Raw genomic sequence first — 22,616 nt, 5'->3', positions numbered from 1 at the left:
GACTATAGATGGGGCAGTAAACTGTTTAAAAAAAAATTACCCTTTTACTGTTTTCTCTGGTTTTCCTCGTCTATAAAGCATTGTTTTTAAATATTCAGCACTTCTCTAAAGACAGGTTGCTCACAACGTCCCGCCTGGAGGTTGCAAGGCTGTTTTCAAAGACATATTGTTGTGCTATAAAAGTAGGTTTGTGTTTTATCACCACTGGATTAAATTTAATGCTCACTTTTCATCAAATTGAATGTGCTGTCATAGCAATGACTACCAAATAAGTCAGTAAAAGAAATGCTGGGGTGAAGGTTTATAAAATTGAAGACTTCTATTTAAAGAAAGACTTCTATCCTCAGCTGTCCCCTCTAAGGATCTGTTCATTTCTGGACTCCTTTGTCTCTTCATTTAGAGTTTGCCAATTTTCCTAAACAGGCTGAAAAAGAGTCTTGTGAATAAAACACTCTCAATTTCTTTGACTCTTGTAACATTAGAAACCACTGAAGATGTAATGACATGATGATAAATGTTAAGATCTTGAAGAAAAGAAAAAGGTATATAAAGTCACCTCATTTTTCTCCTGTATTGTGTCTGAAACTTATTGTATCTGAAAGCAGAAAGGCGAAAGCCCATTCACTTTTGGTACCAGGGGTTGAGTCTAGACCAAGGAAAAAATCCAATAACTGGAAATATCAAACTTCAGTGGCCTACGATTCCATTCATTAAAATCTACCCAATGAGAATAATTCATAAAGTACCTACAGGTCTAGTCCAGAGGCATTTATTCTTCAGAAGGAAAAGGTAGAAGTGATACAAGTAGTGAACAAAGGGCTTGGGTTAAATGTATCATGGCATGCCCAGATAATGTTAAAACTATGCTATGGATGTTTTAAAAATGCATACATGGACATTAAAAAAGTTAGGATTATTTGATAAAAAAATCAATTTGCTAAATAATCAGTATGCAATACTACACAACATTGTAAAGTATGATGCTATTTATATTAAAAATACATTCTAGCAAATCCCAAATTATGTCCATTGGAGGTTTGAGAATTTAACTTCATGAAAGTTTTATGTAATCGTCCTACTTTCCTCATGTTTAGAGGACTGGTTTGCATTTCCTGTGCCTGGTGAGCAGTCGAGCACCATGTTCAGAACCAGAGCCATCTTGCAGGAGGCACCTTCCAAATTGCAATGCTGCCCAAGCTGCATTAATTTATGGATACAGGGCAGTTTGCTGGTTTATAGCAGTGACACTTTCAGTATCATTTGCATTGTTTTGGTTGATTTCTTTTACTGCTTTGTCTTTATCCAAAGGTTAGACTATACAAACTTAAGGTACCACATGCTTTGTGAAATAATTTAGTACATAACTATGAAAGCGTATAACTGGATAGCCATATTATAAAATAATTGTATGATCAGTAATGGTAATGCTTGTGGTGATTGTGCCTAGGGATTTGGCTTGTTTCCCATAAATGGATGTTAATTTTGGCATGTAGGTATGTACAAGAATTTTTCCTACTGAAATTAGTGATAATTAAATGTTTAACATGGAGTTTATGAAAGATTTTTCAAGAATCAATGATCCCTGTAAGAGGAGGAAAGTGTTATTTGCATAGAAAGTATAAAGGGGTTAAAAAAGGGTCAATTTCTGTTAGCAAATTTGAGTTGTTTTCCTTTTATCATTTTGGTCTGCTCCTGCTTTTAAATTTTTCTAGAATAAATATGTATTATTTTTACAAGGAAAAACAAGATTATAAACAATCCAAGATTATAAACACTTTTCTTGGAAAACTGGAGTAGAGAACTGTTGTAAATTGTCACATTTGACTATGAAAGTTGGCACTGCCCACAAAGTCAGGGTCAAAATGTCATTAGGAAGAACCAAAATGCCCAGGAAGGGGACCACTGAAAAACAGACACAGTTGGTCTCTTTTTTTCCTGCTCCACTTTTCTTGAGTTTTTGTAGGAACACCTGTGTAACAGGTGGATGGCCTTTCTTGGCCCACGAGGAAAGAAAGGAGTAAGAAGAAACTGACAAGAGAAGAAAATGTTGGACAGTTTGAATAGGTGAAATCTTGTAGCCTGAATATTTTTGGAAACTACCTACCAGGCTTATTTAGGAATAATCCTGCCTAATATCAGTGAGTGACACTTTGGGGGGGCTTGTTAGTTACCAGGGAAGGAGGAGAGAAGGAGTGTCACCTTCTCAGACACCAAGTGCGACTGGATGCAGTGGCTCCTGTTTATTCGACACCGACCACGAACACGAGTTATGGTAGTGTTGAAAAAAGTCACTGATCTATTACAATTTTCTCCACACCAGAGCGTCTCAAACTTGAATGTGTATTGAAAACAACTGGGGATCTCATTAAAATGCAGATTTGGATTCTACAGTTCTGGGGTGGGACCCAGATTCTGCATTTCTAACAAGCTCCCAGGTGAGCTTGCTGATGCTTCTGGTCCAGGGTGTGAGCAGAATGGTGGAGGGCATCCTGAATGGTGCTTCTCTAAAGTTAATTGGCCCCCAGAGAGTAGACAGGGGACCCACCCCCACCCCCACCCTGGTCTCATCAGGCTCCTGCTTCAATCACCTGCTGGAAGGAGACCAGATGGATTGCTATGAGCAACTCTGAAGATCAAATAGAAGCCTAGGACACAGTGGCTGGCATATAAAATGCCCCCCGTAGATCAGAAGAATATGAAAACATTTTTTTTTAATTAATAGGGAAGGAAAAAGATAATACATGTTATCTTAATAAGAGTTAAGTACAAGCAGACTAACACCTGGGAACAGAGCAGCTGTTTATATTCAGGCGAGAGTCTTCTAAAGACCACTGGGAGGTTTCCCTCCATGAGTGAGTGGGTCCCAGATTCTTCGCAGATTCCCCCCCCAAGGAAAGCCCTAGTGAAGGCACACACCTTTGCTGGGAAGAAAAGCAGAGGGCTTTTCCTGTTGCTTGCATCATTTTTCCTGCTCTGGTTTTATCTTGGAAGCCTTGGGATCGGAGAAATTTTCCAAGTTCATTTTCCTCTTGAGACAAGACTGATGGAAAAAAAAAGACCAAAAGGAGCCATGAACAACGAACATTTTTATTACAGAGAGAAAGAGAGAGAGAAACCACAAAGTCCTCTCTCTTCTAGAGGCAAAGGGGAGACGAAATTAAATCCAAGTGTCAGCCTACAAGGTAAGCTCCCTCCCCCATCCACCGCATTTAACTTTCATGCTGTTCTCCCATTTACGAAATGAGAGATCAAATTCACTGGAGTACATCTGTCAGTGTGTTTGCTGCCCTGTAATCAGAACCAGAAAATGACCTCTGGACTGAAAAGCGAGCCGATAATGTGCTGCTTCGAGCTGAAATTAAAAAAAAGTTGGGTCTGTCAAGTATGACTGTGGGAATCTTTTGTGGCTGCCTATAATGTAGGGCCAGTTTCTTCCTGTCATTCCCTCTTGCTGACTTTTTGATCTCTACTTTCTGAATTACATTCCACTTGATTATAAAGCAACTCAAATACCTTATTCATGGCATAGGTTTTTGGTTGGAGGAGTGGGTGGAGATTGCGGGTATGTAGGTAATCAGGTTGATGACTTGGTGGAGTTTTAAAATGCACAGCTGGAACCAAATCTGAATTAGATGTGCCTAATCTTTAGTTTTTAGAAAAATTGGGATATAATTGACACACAACTTTGTTTCTGGTATACAATGTAATAATTTGATATTTTTATGTATCTGGCCTTATTTTTAAGCTCCTCAGATGGCACTATTAGTGAGAAAGTGACTGAAACAAGCTCTCTACAGACTGATTTGGCAGTAAATATTAAAAAGTCAGAATTGTATATATCTTTTGACACTGTACCTCTGCTAGGAGTTACCTCCAGAGGAAGTAGTAAATGGGCATAAAGATGTATATATCAATATAATCACAGCATAGTTGTTTATAATAGCAAAACACTCTCTTTCCCTACCTTAAGGACTGGTCTAATCAACTCGGTGCTCCCACACAATGATGTGCGGGCTGTTACGCAGCCACTGGTCTGAATACGCATTCACCAGCAGCTGAGCCACAGGCAAGAGGTGACACAAAACTTCTGAGAATGTTTTTTTCTCTAAAAACAGCCTTTGCTGAGGATATCCTTTGAACACTAGTCTGAAGTGAACACTACTTCACATTTCTGTATTGATGTGTCTCTAAAATGCTTTCTAAATGCTACTAGGATTCTTGTCTGTTTTCACAAACAATTCAGACTTCTTTCAGAATGCACCCCATTCCTGACACGAGCTCTCTAGCAATGGCTGTAAAACGTTAGCCCGGAACCAGGAATCCAAAGCTGAAGGTTAAACCTGCTACTGCTTCCTTATTAATTTATAACTGAAGTTCACGGTACACATTCCATGGAGAAGAGGCTTTTTGAATCCATTCTTCCTGAGGGTCCATGACTACGCTCCTTCCTCTTCTGGCTCTCAAAATCTGGTTCATTGGTCAGTCTAGCTCAAAGGCTACTTCCTCTGTGAAGCAGCTGGTCCCTCTTTCTCTATGACAGCAGCACCCTCTGGGCTCCTGGGGCTGGAGTGTCCGTGGGTGGGCATGTGTCTGTCTTTCCCGTGAGAATCTAAGCTTTCTCAGGACAGGGACCTCATTTCAAACTATGGGTTCCCCAGGTGGAGCAAAAGTCTGATTCAGGGCACTGATTAAATGTGTATGAAGTCAAATTAACTGTAATTTTTGCCTTGTTATCCTTGTATACTTTACATCACTTTAAATGCTTATTTGATATTTATGCCATGGTTCTAAGTGCTTTTTAAAAACCCTATAATTATAAGAAATTGTGTTTTTTTTTAATACCTTCATTTCTCCTCCTTTCTGCTTACTAATATGGGACTCAGTTGCACAATGAATCTTTCCATATGAGGAGCAATTTCATGTTTTTGTTTATACAGTTTGGGGTTACTATCACCTTTTCTCCCTTGAAACCTCAAGTCACATACAGACACACACATTAGCTTATGGCTAAGAAGAAACCAATTCACGGTACCTGAAATGACCACACAGATGGTGGAACGCACTCTTTCCTAAATAAACCTAAGTAGTTTGCAGTTTCTGAGAATTTATTTTTGGTTATTTTACACAATTGAGGATTAAAGTTGGGGTGGTAAACAGGTTTCATCTTAAGAGCTGAACTCCTGATTAACCGGCAGTGCTGCTCAGAGGGCGGTGGACAAAGTTTGAGACACGTCAGGCTCCAGGTTAGGTTACTTAGTGATGACCTGTCATTTTCCAAGAAGGGATGTTTGTTCCTTAATTTAAATTTTAAAATTCAAATACTGAAATAAATTTACAGAAGTTTAAAATTCAGGTGCAAGACAAGTATCAGATAACTCAAATTTCTACCTACAAGGTTTCACTTATCTGGAAATTTAGAATTCAGAGGTGAATAAAAACCTATTCATATTTAATTGGTGATTTGATTTTCAGATGTGCCTTGAAAAGGCAACTAAAGAACTATAAAACCAATTAGCTTGGCAGTATCAATTCACTGAGTACAGATTTATGGATGATTTAATATATAGTAAGCACTGTTTTTTTTGGTGGGGGGGGAATTCGGTTTATTTATTAATTTTTTTTAATGGAGGTATTGGGGATTGAACCCAGGACCTTGTGCATGCTAAGCATGTGCTCTACCACTGAGCTACACACCCACCCTTTTTTGTTTTGTTTTTGCACTGTTCTTGTCACTGGGAATAAAGAGATAGACAAGATACATGAGGACCCTACTCTGATGGAGCTTATTTTCAAGCAGTAGGAGATTGAAGATAGAAAATACAAAACTCCAAACAAACTCACAAAAAGAAAAATACCATCTAAGAGAGGGGGAGTTAGAACGTGATTAGCAGCTGCTCTGGGCTGGGTGCTCAGGGAAGGCATCTCTGAGCAGGAGACCACTAAGATGAGCTCTGAATATGATGAGGAGGGGCCGCTGGGGGCAATGAGGGCAGGAACATTCCAGGCAGAGGAAACAGTGCAGAAAGCCTCAAAACACACGGCAGCTAAGAGCCAAAGTGGCTGGAGAGGGGAGCTGGGTCAGATAGCGTAGGAATTTGTAAGCCATGGAGAAGAAGTGTGGCTCTTATTTTAAGTGCTGTTGGAGGCTTTTCAGCACAAGAGCAATATGATCCAATGTACATTTTTTAAAAAAACCTTTATTTGGAAATAATTTTAGGCTTATAGGAAAATTGTACATAGGATACAGAGTTCCAGTATATCCTTCTTCAGCTTCCCCTAAGGTTTGCATCTTACATCACCATGGGCAATGATCAAGACTAGGAAAGTCACAGTGGTACCATACTACCAACTAAACCGAAGTCTTATTTGAATTTTCTTAGTTTTCCCATTCATGCATTTTTTTTCTGTCCCAGGATCCCATAGTGCATTGAGTTGTCCAGTCTCTTTAGTCTCCTTCAACCTGTGACAGTTCCTTCAGATTTCTTGTCTTTTAGGACCTTGTCAGCCTTTAAGAGTACTGGCTAGGTACTTTGTGGACTGTCCCTCAACTTGGGTTTGTCTCACGATTAGACTGGGGTTACAGATTTGGGGGAAGGAAACAACAGAAGCGGAGAACCCTTTCCAGTGCCTGATATGAGGGCTGTATGAGACCAACACACATTCTTGCTGGTGAAGTTCCCCTCCATCACCTGGTTCCAGTCATGTCTACTGGGTTTCCCCACTGTAAAATTATGATTTTTCCTTTTGTAATTCTTAAAAATCTTGGGGGTAAGTACAGAAGACTATGCAAATATCCTGTTTCTCCTCAAACTTTCACTCACTGATTATAGTGTCTTTCAGTGACTCTCACCTGCCACAATTCTTCCTGTGGGGTTTGCCTAATGGTGCCTTTGGGGTTCCCTCATTCTTCCTATATTTATTTACTGGAATTAAGTGATAAGGAAGAGCAGTCTCTTCTCCCCATTTGGTTTATTTCCATACAGACAATGGATATTCATTTGACTTCATGGGTTATAATCTAATACTATCAATTATTTATTTTGTTGCCCACATTGTCCCAGCTTTGACCACTGGGAGCTCTGGGAGATTGCTGATTGCTCTCTGATGGCAGCATAGACAGTGGGCTAGAGGAGGCAAAAGTGGAGGCAGGGAACTCAGTTAGGAAGCTGATACAGCAAATCAAGTGACAGAGTGATGATGGTGCCTGAACTAAGGTAGTGGCAGTGATGAGCGAGAGGAAGGAGAATCTGAAAGCAAACTGGGAGACAAAATGGACCAGCATTTGGGACTGACGAGATGCAGGCAGAGAAATGTTGGGGGAGGTGTGTCACGTGCCTTGATTTCCTCACACCTTGAGAGTAGGGAGTTCTAGCCCTGGAGAAGTCTCAGCTCAAGCTCTTAGTAAACAGTAACATAGGTAACTTACTAAAGTCTGCCTCTAAGGCCTAGGATTTTGTACTTTCCCAAAACAGTCTTCTTAAAAGGTTACTAATAAAGGAGAATGACCAATTGTTAATTTATGAATATTGGAAAGGGGTTTGGTAGTAGTCAGAAACAAACTTCTCATATTTTAGTCTCAGAAATACAGAAATTGTAAATTACTGACAAATGGAAAATTTAAAACATACTAACATACAACTTGATATTTAGCATTTAAGAGATAAGTTTGTTGGTAATGATTTTAAGGTGGGATGACCACAGGAAAATCTTGTTCCCTAAATAACCAATATCCAACATGAAAAATGTTCATGAGGAAGAACTGTCAACAAAATACAGTTAATGGATTAACTGTACATGTCTTCTCTTTCCACTTGGTCATTTTAAAAGGAACAAAATTAGATGTAAGAGAGCCCAGGCAATCAAATAAAAACAACCCCCAATTTTAAAATCCCAAGATATATAATACTCAGGAAACTTTATTGCAGTTAGGAAAATAAATGGCATGCACTTATCCATGGCAGACTCAATGTAAAATTCTTCTGGTGTGGTACTTGCATTGCAAGATAAACTGCCTATGTAAAGAATCTCTGATAAAACTATTAAAGACCACCCCCCACACCAAGTAAAGAGCAAAGACAGACACTCCTAAACAGTTGTTTCCTTGCCTGGCTTCCTAAACATATGAAATTACATATTAAGGCAAAACACCTATCTCTTACTGTCTATCTAGTCAATATTCATACTTATGGCATACTTACAACATATTCTCTTTTGATAGAGTACAATTGCTTTAGACAAGTCCAGACAGGTTCTCTGAATGGAGTGAAACAGCTATAATAAAAATATAAGAAGATGCTAAATAAAACAGACAGCAATGAAATTGAAAATAATTACATTGAATATAACCATAGTGCTTGATTTGCCTACTAAAAACAAGATCACATGCCTAAGCGTACATGGCGTGATGTGGTGCACTGAACAGAAACTGTGACCAAAGCTTCTGAATATGCTGCTATTATTCTATATTTATTGGAATTCATCATCTCTGCAATCTAAATTGAGATCTACAGAAGGATGATTTCCTCCAGACTATTGAAATAATAGCTGAAAAACAGAAATCCTAACTGAAAGGCCCAATTAGAGGACCTGGTAAACCAGAGACGCAATATTCATTCATAATCTAATTTATTTCTGTTACCATTTGCTGTCTTTTTTAAAAATGGAGGCTCTGTCAATTAAGCATCATATTTAAAACACGACATTAGCTTATTTTGTGATCCTAATGTATTTTACAGCATGCTTAAACAATGCCATTAAAAGCAAACAAAAATCAATCAGCTGAATGTTCTGTCTGGTAAGAAGACATCTGGTAAAATGGAGTTTAGCTGGCAGCCCCATCACTCTTTATTTCCCAATTATTTCATAAAATATACAGAGAAGAAACCTAACGTCATGCTATGGCCATAATAGAAAATTAAGGGAAAAGCAGCCAGGCTGTACTGAGAAGAATCTAGCTAGATTTTAACTTATGGTGGTCCTGGTCTTCGCTTCAGAAACGGAGACAGTTCAAGAGAAGACATAGCAGATACTTCATACTTTCTCCACCTCTGCATAGCGACTCAGAGATGTGGGCTGGTATCAATTAGAAAACCTGGCAGGCAAACACTGTGCCTCTGAAGAGCCACACAGTGACGTGGGGCAAGGCTTTCTACCCCTCTCTCCTCTAGTTTACTGGGATGATGTAGCAATTACGTCCTGGTATTACAAAGTACTTCACCATTTGGATCAAAACAGAAGATCTGCTTCATAATAAATATGACCAAATGTTCTAATAAAAATGAATGTATGCATAAACACTTAAGTGATTAAAAAACATTCCCAGGAATGCTTAATATGATAAAACTTGGTCAACAAGAATATAAATGTTACTAAATCTCATTTAATTACACTGCATCCTCTGTGTTTAGGAAGAAAAACAAAAATCCTTTACCATAAAACAAAACAGAGAATCAGCAGTCTGACCCTGTTCCTTCACAAAATGCTTGATATCAGTATTCTGGGTCACAAACCATCAACATATAGTAATACCTGAATATAGGAGCAAGGATGTTCAAAAAATAGTTTCAAGAGCTATTCTGTTGTTACTGTTCACTTTTTAAAACTGCAGTATAGAGAGGAGCCAAGATGGCAGAGCAGAGAGACTCATAGCTTGCCCCCTCCCATAAATACATCAAGAATTACACCTACAAACCCACTGAATTGCACAGAACACCTACTGAACTCTGGCAGAGTGTCTCTCGCTTTGAAATACAGGATTGACACAAAATCCAGTAAGAGAAGAAAATAAAAAAGAAAGAAAAAAGAAAAAAATCAGTGAGGGACTGGTCCTGCAGGGAAGGAGTGGCAAAGAAAGGCACCCTCATGCTGGTGCGCCCCTTCTCTAGCTGGGAGGTCAGCGGGGACAGAAGCGGAGCTTCCGAGGCTCAGAGGAGAAAGTGGCAGCCGCTTGGCAGACAGAACTAATATAAACTGGTACAGAGGGTCCCTGCAATCCCCAGCCCTAGACTCGAGCCAGCAGGAACAAGCTGGGACTGGCTGCTGGGGATAGGTGAGGAGCCCAGGCAGAGGGCTGGGGCCCACTGCCCAGAGGCAGCCACAGGGCACTAGGGGGCGGTGTGAGCTCTGGCTGGGGGTGTGTGTGGAACAGAAGAGCCTGGGACCCTTCATAAAAAAGCACCACTGCTGGTGTGCAGGGGGTGGAGGGGTGCGGCATAGCCGTGCCATAGCCCCTGTCTCTGCTTGGCACCATCATTGGTGTGTTCTCATGAGAAGAGAGGTGGGGCTCCATCATAGCCAACGCTGCTGTGCAGAGGCAGGGCTGAAGGCTGAATCCATACCCTGAAGCCCTGCAGCTTCTCGGGTGGGACTGACATTTGCTTACAGCCCCAGGCAGAGAGGGCGGATTTGCTCTCCCAGGACCCTCTGTGGACCTGCGCCTCTGGGACAGATGGGCAGTGAGCAGAGTTCTGACTCATGCTGGGGGCGAGCACAGGCACTTACAACAGGCCAGTGTGCAGTACTGTATGCGGAGGTAGGGTTGGGGAGCCACACCACAGACTCAGGTGTGTGCACGCTCGTTATAGTGCCTAACATTGGCAGATCTACACTGGTGGTTCCTGGGACCCAGAACCTGGGGGACACCAGAGCAGGTGGCTGACATTCCTGCAGCTAAGGTGGGGAAAAAGGCAGCATCAACAAAGTACCTTGTAAGCCCAGAAAACACGTGACAGACAATACCGCAGAGGGCACTTCCCAGTGTCCATCTCCTGTAGAGGTACACTCAGCAACTGTTCTTCCCAGCTGAAGCGCTCCAACCCTGCCTACCACACACCACAGCTCAGAAACAGGTCTAGGAGCCTCTATTCCAGCAACAGGGGAGCAGACCCGGCCCCTGTCAAGGCTGTGGCAACCACAGAACAAAAAAGGAGGCCCCACTCAACAACAACAATCAGGGCAGGCTCTAATCACCACAACACCAACCACACCCCCAATCAAAGGGATAACAGCTAACACACATGGAAGAAAGATGTGGTAACCATCCGTACTAAGAACAGCCCTCACAACAAAACTAATAGACACACACAGTCTATACAAGAACGCTCCCATTTTAAATAAAAACAAACAAAAAATAAAATAGCCCTTCAAGACCACAGTAGATTACTAATACTTCTAAAGTAATAGAGCCAGAGAAATATAAGTAAAATGAAGAAGTGGAAGAACCACTCCCAATTAAAAGAACAAAAGAAATCCCCTGAAGGAACGATCAATGAGATAGACTTCGACAGTCTAATAGATCATGACTTCAAAAGGGGGTGATAAAACCACTGAAAAAAATGAGACAGACTATGAATAGAGACAGAGAATACTATAAAAAGGAAATAGAAACTATAAAGAGGAGCCAATTAAAAACAGAAAACTCAATGGCTGAGATAAGAGCTGAGCTAAAGGCAGTCAAAAGCAGACTAGACAATGCAGAGGAACAAATGAGTGACTTAGAAGACAGGATGACAGAAATCACCCAATCAGAACAGCAGACAGAAAAGCAAGTAAAAACCAATGAAAGCAATATAAGGGACCTATGGGATAACATAAAGTGTGCCAACCTACACATCATAGGGGTCCCAGAAGGAGAAGAAAGAGCAAAAGGGATTGAAAAGGTATTTGAAGAAATCATGACTGAAAACTTCCCAAACCCAAAGAAGGAATCAGATACCCAAGTACAGGAAGCACAGAGGGTCCCAAACAAGAAGAATCCAAACAGACCCACACCAAGACATATTATAATTAAGATGGTCACAGTTAGAGATAAAGAAATGATTCTAAAGGCAGCAAGAGAAAAACAAAGATTTAGTTACAAGGGAACCCCCATAAGGCTTTCAGCTGATTTCTCTACACAAACACTGCAGGCCAGAAGGGGGTGGCAAGATATATTCGAAGTCCTGAATGAGAAAAAGTAGCAACCTAGGACACTCTATCCGACAAGACTATCCTTTAGAGTGGAAGGAGAGAGAAAGAACTTCACAGACAAGTAAAAACTAAAAGAATTCAGCAATGCTAAAACTATCCTAAAAGAAATATTGACAGGTCTCCTATAAATAGAGAAAAAGCAGGAGCTATAGAAAGGAGAAAATCATAACTGGAAAGGCAATAAGTACAATGAGTTCCAAGAGAATAAACATGAAAATATATTAAAAAAAAAAAAAGGACATGAAAATCATAAAAGGTGTGAGAAGGGAGCAAGAAAATATAGATTTTTTTTTCTTTTTCTTTTTTTTTTTCCTTCATTCTTTTTAGGGTGAAGGAGGTAGGAAGGGATAAATCTGGAGTTCAGATTTACAGATACTAATTAAAGTATATATAATAGATAAACAACTAGTTCACACTTTATAGCACAGGGAACTATATTAAATATCTTATAGTAACTTATGATGAAAAAGAATATGAAAATGAATATATGTATGTTCATGTATGACTGAAGCATTATGCTGTACACCAGAAATTGATACAACCTTGTAAACTGACTATACTTCAATAAAAATATGTATGTAAAATGAAAAACAAAACAAAAAACTGCAGTATAAATTAAATGCAATAAAATGCACATCTCTGCAGAGTTCAGTTCTGTGAGTCTGACAACTGTATACTCACTTGTAACCACAACCACAGTAAGAAATATTCCCCCCATCTAATTAGTCTACTCTGCTGTAGCACCCACTAAAAGACTTCTGTCATCACAGGTTAGTTTTGTCAGTTCTTGTACTTAAGAGCTGTTTTTCAGAAGATGATTTCATGAACAAGCAATTCTGACAAATATTTAAACTCAGTACAACATTTCTATATAAACTTCCCAACAGATTATGATAGAATCTGACCATTATCATAGTTTGGCAGAGAAGTTTTCTTGGCCAACAGAATACAAATTCTTGTTTTATAAGCTAGGCTTCTATGGATAATTTAGTTGATGAGCATATCAAAATGGTTTGTACACTGTTTTCATATGTTTTATTGATGAAATCCATTCTCTTTCTCTATAAATATCAACATTGGTATTAACATTTCTGCAACACAAACCGCTATCATGTATAAAGTTATTAATCACAGCTAAGTAGTTTGGATGCTATGTGCCTAGGACGGCAGCTATTTTGATTAAAGTACAGTTGGTTCAGTAAAAATGCTGCTGCAAGAAACTAAATATAAAGATAAAATTACTGTATTGAGTTTCATGTACTAGAAACTAACATATTACTTTTTGAATAATGTTTATATTCGCTAGGTTGTTAAGAAAAAGATCTATAAGATGTAAAAAGCATATGTGACTTATAACCATTTCAACTCTGTTCAGAATAGCAAAATCAGAATAGAGGCCGCCTGCTTCTACTTTTCTCCATGGCAGCAATCGCTGTTAGAACATCTCTGTCAAACCCAGCTTCTGTTAGAACAATTCCAATGACAGGAGAAAGGTTTGGGAACTAATCTTAATTGTATTAACATGTACACTTATTCAGTTACTACTTACTGAATGTGTACTGTGTGTCTGCAGATACAATAGTGAATAAGGCTGACATGGAATTTGACCTCCTAGTGGAGGGAGGGCAGGCAAACAAATGAACATTTGAGATAATTCCATGAGAGGTGAGCACTGTGAACAGTGGCCCTGGGTCTGGTTCTACCCTCAGTTGCATGGATTGAATCATCCCTTCTCCACGTGACAGGCCTTCCCATATAATCATATAATCGGCAACTAACGTATCTTCCCTTAAACCTCTCTGTTCCAGAATAGCCATGGCTTCCACCATCCTGGCCACCCTTTCTCAGAAAGCTTTCTGAAATCTTGAGCTTTTGATTTTAGCCCCATTAAATGTTTAGCTCATTAACTTCAGCCTATATATTAAGCTTAGATATCATTCTGAGTTCTTATCAGACCGTGTGATGTATTATTTCTCTCTGTGCCTTGTCATTCACAGAAGTGATAAGTATGCTTTTTAAATTTTAGTCTGAAGTATTGGCAGAATGTCCACCAAGGCAGGGAATTAGGGGGTCTTCTACTAGTTATACTAGTATTCAAGGACCAATTAGATATGATTTTAGCTGTATTATGAAAAGACTGTATTATTAACTAAGTATTAGTTAATTCATTCTAGAATTTTACAGGATTCAATACAAGCTTACTAGACTCACTTTCCAGGATTTTTTGCTAGTATCCTTTTTTCTTTTTTTAAATGTAAACATTTGCCTGACCCTAGTGTCATTATCACTAGCAGTGGCTCTTTGATTGTATTAATGTTTTTCAACAAACATGTATTGCTAATTGACCATATTCCATGCATGCCAAGGAAGTACTTGAAAAACAAGTTCACTGAGGCATAATGGTGGTTCCAGGAGAATTTGTAGGTTTTAAATTAAATATGCTGGGATTAAATTTACCTGATCCTAGATTTTCCTCCTGAACTAGTTATTTGCAATGTATTTTCAAATACAAAGCACACCAATGCTTGTCCCGTGAGTTCACTCTCAGACCTGACTCTAGAAGATGGCTGTGCTGGGGTTGAGGGCTCACCTCCAGCTTGGCATCCAGGTCTGCGTCAGAGGCAACGACATGTTCATCCTCCTTCTTCCCTGTGGCTTTAATAAAGGCCTGCTTCGTTTCCCAGTACTTCTGCTGCATCTTATTTACAACTGACTTATCCTGAGCATAGCGATCCTGTAAGTCCCAGGGATAACTGCTAAAAAGCATTCAAAGAACCATTTTACTCATGACTTTCAAAAAGATTAAGATCATTTAGTGCAAACAAAAATTAATCTGAACATTTACAACATTAATAAACATATAAACATATAAATACTTTCTTATATGGTTATGACATCAAAAAGTTAATCGTCTAACTTACACCAAAACCTTAAACGTGAGTAGGAAATAAAGAAACGTTTGCAGGAAATTAAGAAACTAAACCTCAAAGTGTTTAGCTATCAAAAGGTTGGACATACTCCTTTCAGAAGTGGGGCAAGTGGGGCCAAGCCAGGCAGAGTGACAGATTCAAGCACCCCCGTGAGTCAGAGATGCAGCCGGACACCAACATTCTCTCCGCTCCAGCCCTGCGGCCAAAGCTGAAGTGATGGCAGAAAAGTAGAGATAAGGGGCTGAAAAATAGCATGCTTAAACTGTCACAGAGGTACCTAACACAGTCAAACTCATAGAATCAGAAAGAACAGTGTTTCCCAGAGGCTGGGCAGGGAGGAGGAAATGAGAAAGTGCTAATCAATGGGCAAAAAGTTCCAGCTGCACAAGATGAATAAGTCCTGCTGGTGCCTGCTGTTCAAAACACTAGCTTATATATTTAAAATTTGTTACAAGGGTAGATCTCCTGTTAAGTATTCTTACCACAGTCAAATAAAATTTTGAAAAAATAAAAAATATTTTAAAAAATCTATTCTGTATTTCTTATATAAAAACTTTAAATTCTTAAACGTAAATGCTTAAAATACAGATAGGAAGCGTTGTGAAGGAACAGCGCAGTGAAGATCACATCAAAAAGTATATAAAGAAGAACTTAGAAAAAAATTCAGCTGAGAATGAAATGGAATTCTGTGTAAGTGACTAGAGTACCAAAATGTTGACTGAAAGCTTGCCACAGGTGCTCCATGCCTCCCTGCATTGTCTCCATTTCCTCCTGTCTAGGGTTCAAAAGCCCACACAGGACCCCCTGGTGTCTCCCTCTGCAGACATGTAACTTCTTCTACCCCATCCCATCAGCACTCAAAATGTGCCAGACTTGTGTCCTAAAACATAAGCTGCTTTATACTACTATATCAAAACATGTATCTCAAAACTCGATGATTTATACTCTCCTGCCAGATAACATTTACAAGTTTCAAATCACACATTTGTTCTTAAAAAATCAGAAAGGGTTTCAGACGACTTCCTTAGCAATGGTTATCTTTGGAAAGATCTAAAGAACTATGTTTTACTTTGTTTCTAAGATTTGAATAAGTCTGGATATCTAATGCACAGGCATGAAGACTATACTTAATAACACTGCATTGAACACTGGAAATATGCTAGGAGAGGAGCAATGCTCCTCATGTGCACTCATCACATACAAAAAATGGTAACTAGAAGAGGAGATGATACGTTAATTGGCTTGACTGTAATAATGATTTCACTATGTACATCAAATCATGTTGCACACCATAAATATATACAATTTTTATTTAAAATATATAAATAAAAAGGTTTTATTATGAGTTTGAATCAGAGAAAATAAGATAAAAATATATGTAACTTTTATGTGTACAATAATCCCTCTACAAAGTATGTGCATTAAAAGACTGGAAGAATATACTCCCCAAAACTCTGGCAATTTAAGGGGAATGAAATTTTCAAGAGTGGGAAATGGGATGGATTTTTCTCTATTAATTTTTTTTTTGTCAAAGGTTATGGATTAACAGAAAAAAAATTTCCATTTTGAGGGGAAAAAAAGGAGTTTAGGGATTTAGTGAACATGCCTTAACCCTGTCATTTAACAAATGAGGAATCTTAGGTTTCAAAAGGTTAAGAATCTTGCCCCAAATCACACAGGATTAAAATCCAAGCCTCTTAATCCCGATGCAGTGCACATTTCAACGTTCTGTGCAGCCCCTGCATTTCAGCAGCAAGCAATGAAGTGGCACAGTGAGTAGGAGAAAGACTATGGGGAAAGGTCCACTTCTTGGGGCTCTCCAATCTCTCTAAAGTGGGTGACTTGACTCCCTACTTCCCTGAGCCTACTGCCAGGATATGACAACCATTATGAGGGTCACAAGATGAAGCCATCCCCTTGTCTTAATGAGGCAAGATGGAACAATTAAAAAAACAGCCTGACAACTCTTAGTTAAAGAGCTGTCAAATGGAGATACTCAGTAAAAATAAATCCCTTAGCCATTTATTAATTACCTTTTACAGCTCATTACACTTTAAGACATGCAAAATTCTTTTAAAGTTTGACATTCGATATTACAGAGGACTGGGACCTGATTACTTCTCTACAATCAGAGGAGAGGGAGGAGAGATTAAAAAGTATATTCCTTATAATTAATTGTACATTTCAAAATGAAAATATGCACCATACTTTTTCATGATACAAATTAAAGGAGGTAAAACATGACAAAGATCTGCCTGCCCAGTGGAACAGTGGTTCAAAAGTGTCCAGAAACACTGCTTGTAGCATATCTGGAATTTAAGAGAGGTTTAATATGCTGCTCAGACGCATTATAGGCATGCAAATGACAGTGCTAACATTGCCACGTGATTACATCTATTTTACTCAGCATCATCTACTTCCAACCATCACTGGCTCCTGAATGTTCGTGAAGGTTAAGTCATGACTATAAATTAATGAGTCTGAGTTATTTTATATTGTTATTGTATAGTTATATTGTTATTTTATAGTTGCCCTACATAAAATTCCCTTATAACCCTAATATCAGAAGTTGTAAATAAGACAGATTAAAAAAGTACCAATTCATTACATTTGAAAAAATGGTGGTAAGAAAAGCCATCATTAGATTCTCAAGAGAAGAGTTACACATAAATGAATTTCTTAGAGAATGTTTCTGGTTATTGGTTTTCATACTGTATTAGTAGGGATATTGAACTTGACTATACTCAACACTGGATGTGGTTTAACAGGTTGTTTACTGAGACGTGACTCTTAATTTTTCCATTCAATAGACATTTATTGAGCATATATTTTGTGCTTTCCTCTTTCATTAACCTCTCCTATTCCAGAAAAGATAACAAATTACTTACCATTTGTGTCCTGACATGTTTCCTTCTTCTTTTTCTACTGCTGATGATTTGGGGAGATGGGGCAGGGAAAAAGCATGAGAGGATAAGTTATATTAGAACCTGAAATAAAACAAATATGTTTAACAGTTACACACCATATTGCAATTATATGCTAGTTTGACAAATATAAAATTTTTCAATCTAAACCATTTCTAGTTGTATTTTAGGGGCCGAACACTATTACACAGTAATACTGTATACCAGAGTCAAGAATAGTTTAGCTAAGTAACTCTGGAAGAAATATCCCAAATGAAGTTTAAGAAGTGAGCAGGCAGGTTGAAAGAAAAAAGCAGGTTGCAGAAGACTACATAAAATATGAGACCATAACATGAAAATTATACTCTATATTGTTGGAGAATATAAACATTATATAGTGAAGGTATAAGGAACTGCTTAGGAATGGTGAACACTAAATTTCAGATAGCAGTTACCACTGCAGTGGGGGTGGGGAATATTATTTGAGAAGGGTACACAGGGACTTTGTACACATAATGTTTTCTTTGATAAGCTAGATGATGAGTATATAGCATTGGTTTGCCTCTTTACAGATTTGAAATCTTTCATAATCAGTATTTCTAAAAAATAAACCAGCACATCGCAAAAACAAAAGTAAACAGAAGGAGTTGATAGGCTAGAACAAGATACCAAGAAGGGTACCAAGGAGGAAAATGTGACCATTTGAGTCTTGACCAACACAGCACTGTATTTTCATCTCATTGATAAGTATCAGAGTCAATTGACGCCTTTGCCCCTCACTCCATTTGCCCCACTCATGGGAGCTCACCAATCCCAGCAAGGGGCAGAGCCAGCCAATCCAGCCACACTTGTCCACCAGTTACAGGAAAGAATGAGGAGCTCACTACCTAAAGGAATGGCCTCTGGGCAGATACAGACTGATAGCTGCCAGAATGAATGCTCAGTGTATGAATGCTCTGGTTACTCCAAAAAAAATCAACCCAATCATTCTCCCTCTGCCTCAGAAAGGGTCCTGGCAACCAGGATCCCTAAAATGATTAAAGTTTCCAAGGCTTTAAAAAAAATGTTTTAAGAGAATGCAACTGAGGTGCTGATATTCCAGGCTTCAGGTTATGGGAACAGGAGAGAGGAAAGACACCTTCTTAGAGTCTCTGGATGCTTCTGAGATGACAATTTCCTGTAATCAGCATCTCTCTTCCTCCTGGAGGGCATCCAGGTTTTTGGACAAGTTGCTTTGGGAATGACAGTCATGATGAGTAAGGCTTGCCCTCTACTCAGTAAATCATGGAGAGACCAGTGAGCTTCAGTTCTCTCACCACCCACACAGCTTCACTATAAGTACATATTTATTGAGCTCAGAGTGAGAGGGTATAGCTGAGTGGTAGAGCGAGTGCCTAGCATGCACAAAGTCCTGGGTTCAATCCCCAGTACCTCCATCAAAACAAATATATACCTAATTACCTCCTCCAAAACAAAAATAAAAACAAAACAAAAAACAAAAAAAGTTGAACACAAAGCTTCCAACAAAATTTTTCAAAAAAAAAATTCAAGTAAACAAAATTATTATACTCTTCCCCTAAGTTGATTGTACTATGAACTAGTAGGATAGTTGATATTTTAATTAATTTTTTGTTATACTAAAAACATACAACATAAATTTATCCTCTTAACAATTACTAAATATGCTGTACAGTACTGCTCACCATATGCACACTGTCATACAGCAGATCTCCAGGACATTTTCATCTTGCATGACTGAAACTCTATACTCATTAAACAACTCCCTGTTTCTACCTCCTCCCAGCCCCTGGCAACTACCATTCTACTTTGTTTCTATAAGTTTGACTGTCTTTGGTAATTCATAGAAGTGGAATCAGCAGTATTCGTCTTTTTGTGATTGGTTTATTTTACTTAGCATAATGTCCTCAAGGTTCATCCATGTTGTAGCATATGACAAGTTTTCCTTCTATTTTAGTGCTGAATAATAGTCCATTGTATGTACATAACACATTTTCTTTCTCCATTCATCCACTGATGGACATTTAGGTTGCTTCCATATCTTGGCTATTGTGAATAATGCTGCAGTGAACATGGGTGTGCAAATATCTGTTTAAGATTCTGTTTTTAGGTTTTTCTGGGATATATTCTCAGAAGTAAGATTGCTAGATTATATGGTAGTTCTATTTTTTATTTTTTTAAGGAACCGCCATATTTTTTTCCACAGCTACTACTTCATTTTACAATTCCACCAACAGTGCTTCAAGGTTCCAATTTCTCTACATTCTTGCCAACACTTGTTATTTTGTTTTTTGTTAGTGGTGGCTTTTTTTTTTTTTTATAGCAACCATCCTAATGGGTGTGAGGTGGTATCTCATTGTGTTTGATTTGCATTTCCCTGATCTTTAGTACGGGGGAGAGCATCTTTTCATGTGCTTATTAGCCATTTGTAATTCTTCTTGGGAGAAATGCCTATTCAAGTCCTTTGCCTATTTTTTAATCAGGTAATTTTTTTTTGTTACTGCATCATAGGAGTTATATATCTTTGTATATTCTGGATATTAACTCCTTATCTGATATATATGCAAATATTTTCTCCCATTTGGTAGGTTGCTTTTTCACTGCTGATTGTTTCCTTTGCTGCAACTTTTTGATTATTAAAATATTTAACAATTTAAGTTCTTTATAGTATAACAGATAACAAAAATCAGTGAGCAAACTACCCCTTCTACCTGAATTTCCAGGCCATTCTCAGTTTATGATGCCATATAGCAGTGTTCCTCGAGGTTTTATTTGCAGGACACTGGAATCTTCTGGGATGTTAACATGCAGATTCCTGGGCCCCATCCCTTATCTACTTACCTAGACTCTCTGAAAATGAGTTTGTAAATCTGCATTTGTAACAGGCTTAGCAAGTGATTCTTAGGCACATTAAAGTCTGAGAACCACAGCTAATGGCACATAGGAAAAATCCTCTCTGGAAATGGATCATTCTTGAACAAAACTCTGGATTCTCTGTGGCACTAGAACAAAGGACTCATGAGTGGCAAATTCAGGTCAACTTATATTGGGCATATCTGACTGTCTCATGAAGGAGCAGCTGCAGTCAGCACGTGAATTGCTTTTAACGTATGTTCCAGCCCCACGCACCAGGGACTATTAATATAATGGACATTTGAAGATTTCCTGACAAAATCCATCTCATCTGGCCTATCACTTTCTAATTCCAGTGTCAAAATCACTACTTTGAAAACTATTATAATTCTCATCCATTCATTCATTTTAACCAGTTTGGTTTATCAAACATGCATTGAGCATCTAATGAATATGGGCCAGGTGCTGTCCCTGGCCTCAAGGAACTTATAGTCTAGATCAGCTCTGTCCAATAGAAATATACTATGAGCTACATAAGTAATTTTAAATGATCTAATAGCAATGTTAAAAAAGTAAAAAGAATAAACCCACTCATATATGGTAAAGAATATACAATGGGAAAGGATGATCTCTTCAATAAATTGTGTGGGGAAAACTGGACAGCCACAAACAAAAGAATAAAACTTGACCACTATCTTACACCATAGACAGAAATTATCTCAAAATGGATTCAAGACCTGTAACTATAAAACTCCCAGAAGAAATCCTAGGTAGTAATCTCCTTGACATAGGTCTTGGCAATGATTTTTTGAACCTGACACCAAAAGCAAAAAAGCAACAAAAGCAAAAATAAATTATGTGGGACATCACACTAAATAGCTTCTGCATTCTGCACAGCAAAGGAAACCATAACAAAATGGGAGAAAATACTTACAAATCATGTATCTGATATGGGGTTAATATCCAAAATATATAAAGAACTCAAACAACTTAATTAGCAAAAAAAATTTTTGATTGAAAAATGGACACAAGATCTGAATAGACATTTTTCCCAAGAAGACATACAGATGGACAATAGGTACATGAAAATATGCTTAACATTCTAATCATCAGGGAAATGCAAATCAAAACCATAATGAGATATCACCTCATACATGTTAGAATGGCTGTTATCAAAAAGACAAAAAATAAAATGTGTTGGCAAGGATGTGGAGAAAAGAGAATGCTTGTACACTGTTGGAATGTAAATTGGTGCAGCCACTACAGATAAGAGTATGGAGGTTCCTCAAAAAACTAAAAATAGAACTACCATATGATCCAGCAGTTCCATTCTGGTTATCCAAAGAAAATAAAAACACTGACTTGAAGAGATATTTGCACCCCTATGTTCACTGAAGTGTCTGTTGATGGATGAATGGATAAAGATATTGTGGCATACACACACACACACACACACACACACACACACACACACACACACACACACACACACAATGGAATATTATTCAACCATAAAAAATAATGAAACCTTTTCATTTACAATGTGAATGGACCTTGAGGGCATCATGCTAAGTGAAGTAAGTCAGACAGAGAAAGACAAATACCTTATGATGTCTCTTAAATGTGGAATCAAAAACAAACAAACAAAAAAAGCAAGCTCATAAATACAGAGAACAGATTGATGGTTGCCAGAGGTAGGTGGTGCATAGTTGGAGAAATAGGTGAAGTGGGTCAAAAGGTTAAAAAAAAAAAAAAGGGCAAGTATACAAATATAGACACCTTACCATAGAAGATAAACAGATGGGGAGAAATCATAAAAAAGACACTGATATTCAGGGAATCATGGGAAAATAAATGTATTTGTGCATTAGGGAAAAGCAAGCTGAAACAGCAATAAGATATACTACACATCTGTTAGAATGGTTACATTCCAAACAAACAAACC

At 38.3% G+C, this 22,616-nt stretch overlaps 1 protein-coding gene across 11 annotated transcripts in view; it reads right to left on the bottom strand.

The window, feature by feature from the left end:
• ICA1 (islet cell autoantigen 1) overlaps positions 1-22,616 on the bottom strand; it is a 141,096-nt gene that overhangs the window by 103,397 nt on the left and 15,083 nt on the right. For 4 of the 11 annotated variants that reach the window (XM_010972112.3, XM_074367435.1, XM_074367431.1 and 1 more), the window contains exons 2-5: positions 17,786-17,884; positions 14,558-14,723; positions 8,199-8,271; positions 2,917-3,040 (exon numbers count right to left, since the gene is read on the bottom strand). In XM_010972112.3, coding sequence (XP_010970414.1) covers positions 2,917-3,040; positions 8,199-8,271; positions 14,558-14,723; positions 17,786-17,802 — 380 coding nt within the window. In that variant the 5' untranslated portion in view covers positions 17,803-17,884. The remainder of the gene's footprint in view (positions 1-2,916; positions 3,041-8,198; positions 8,272-14,557; positions 14,724-17,785; positions 17,885-22,616) is intronic. The other 7 variants (XM_045508491.2, XM_074367433.1, XM_074367440.1 and 4 more) reach the window with 5 other exon arrangements.

Source organism: Camelus bactrianus, chromosome 7 (assembly GCF_048773025.1).
Source record: "Camelus bactrianus isolate YW-2024 breed Bactrian camel chromosome 7, ASM4877302v1, whole genome shotgun sequence".
NCBI lineage: Eukaryota > Metazoa > Chordata > Mammalia > Artiodactyla > Camelidae > Camelus > Camelus bactrianus.
This window is presented reverse-complemented; position numbering and strand designations above follow the sequence as displayed.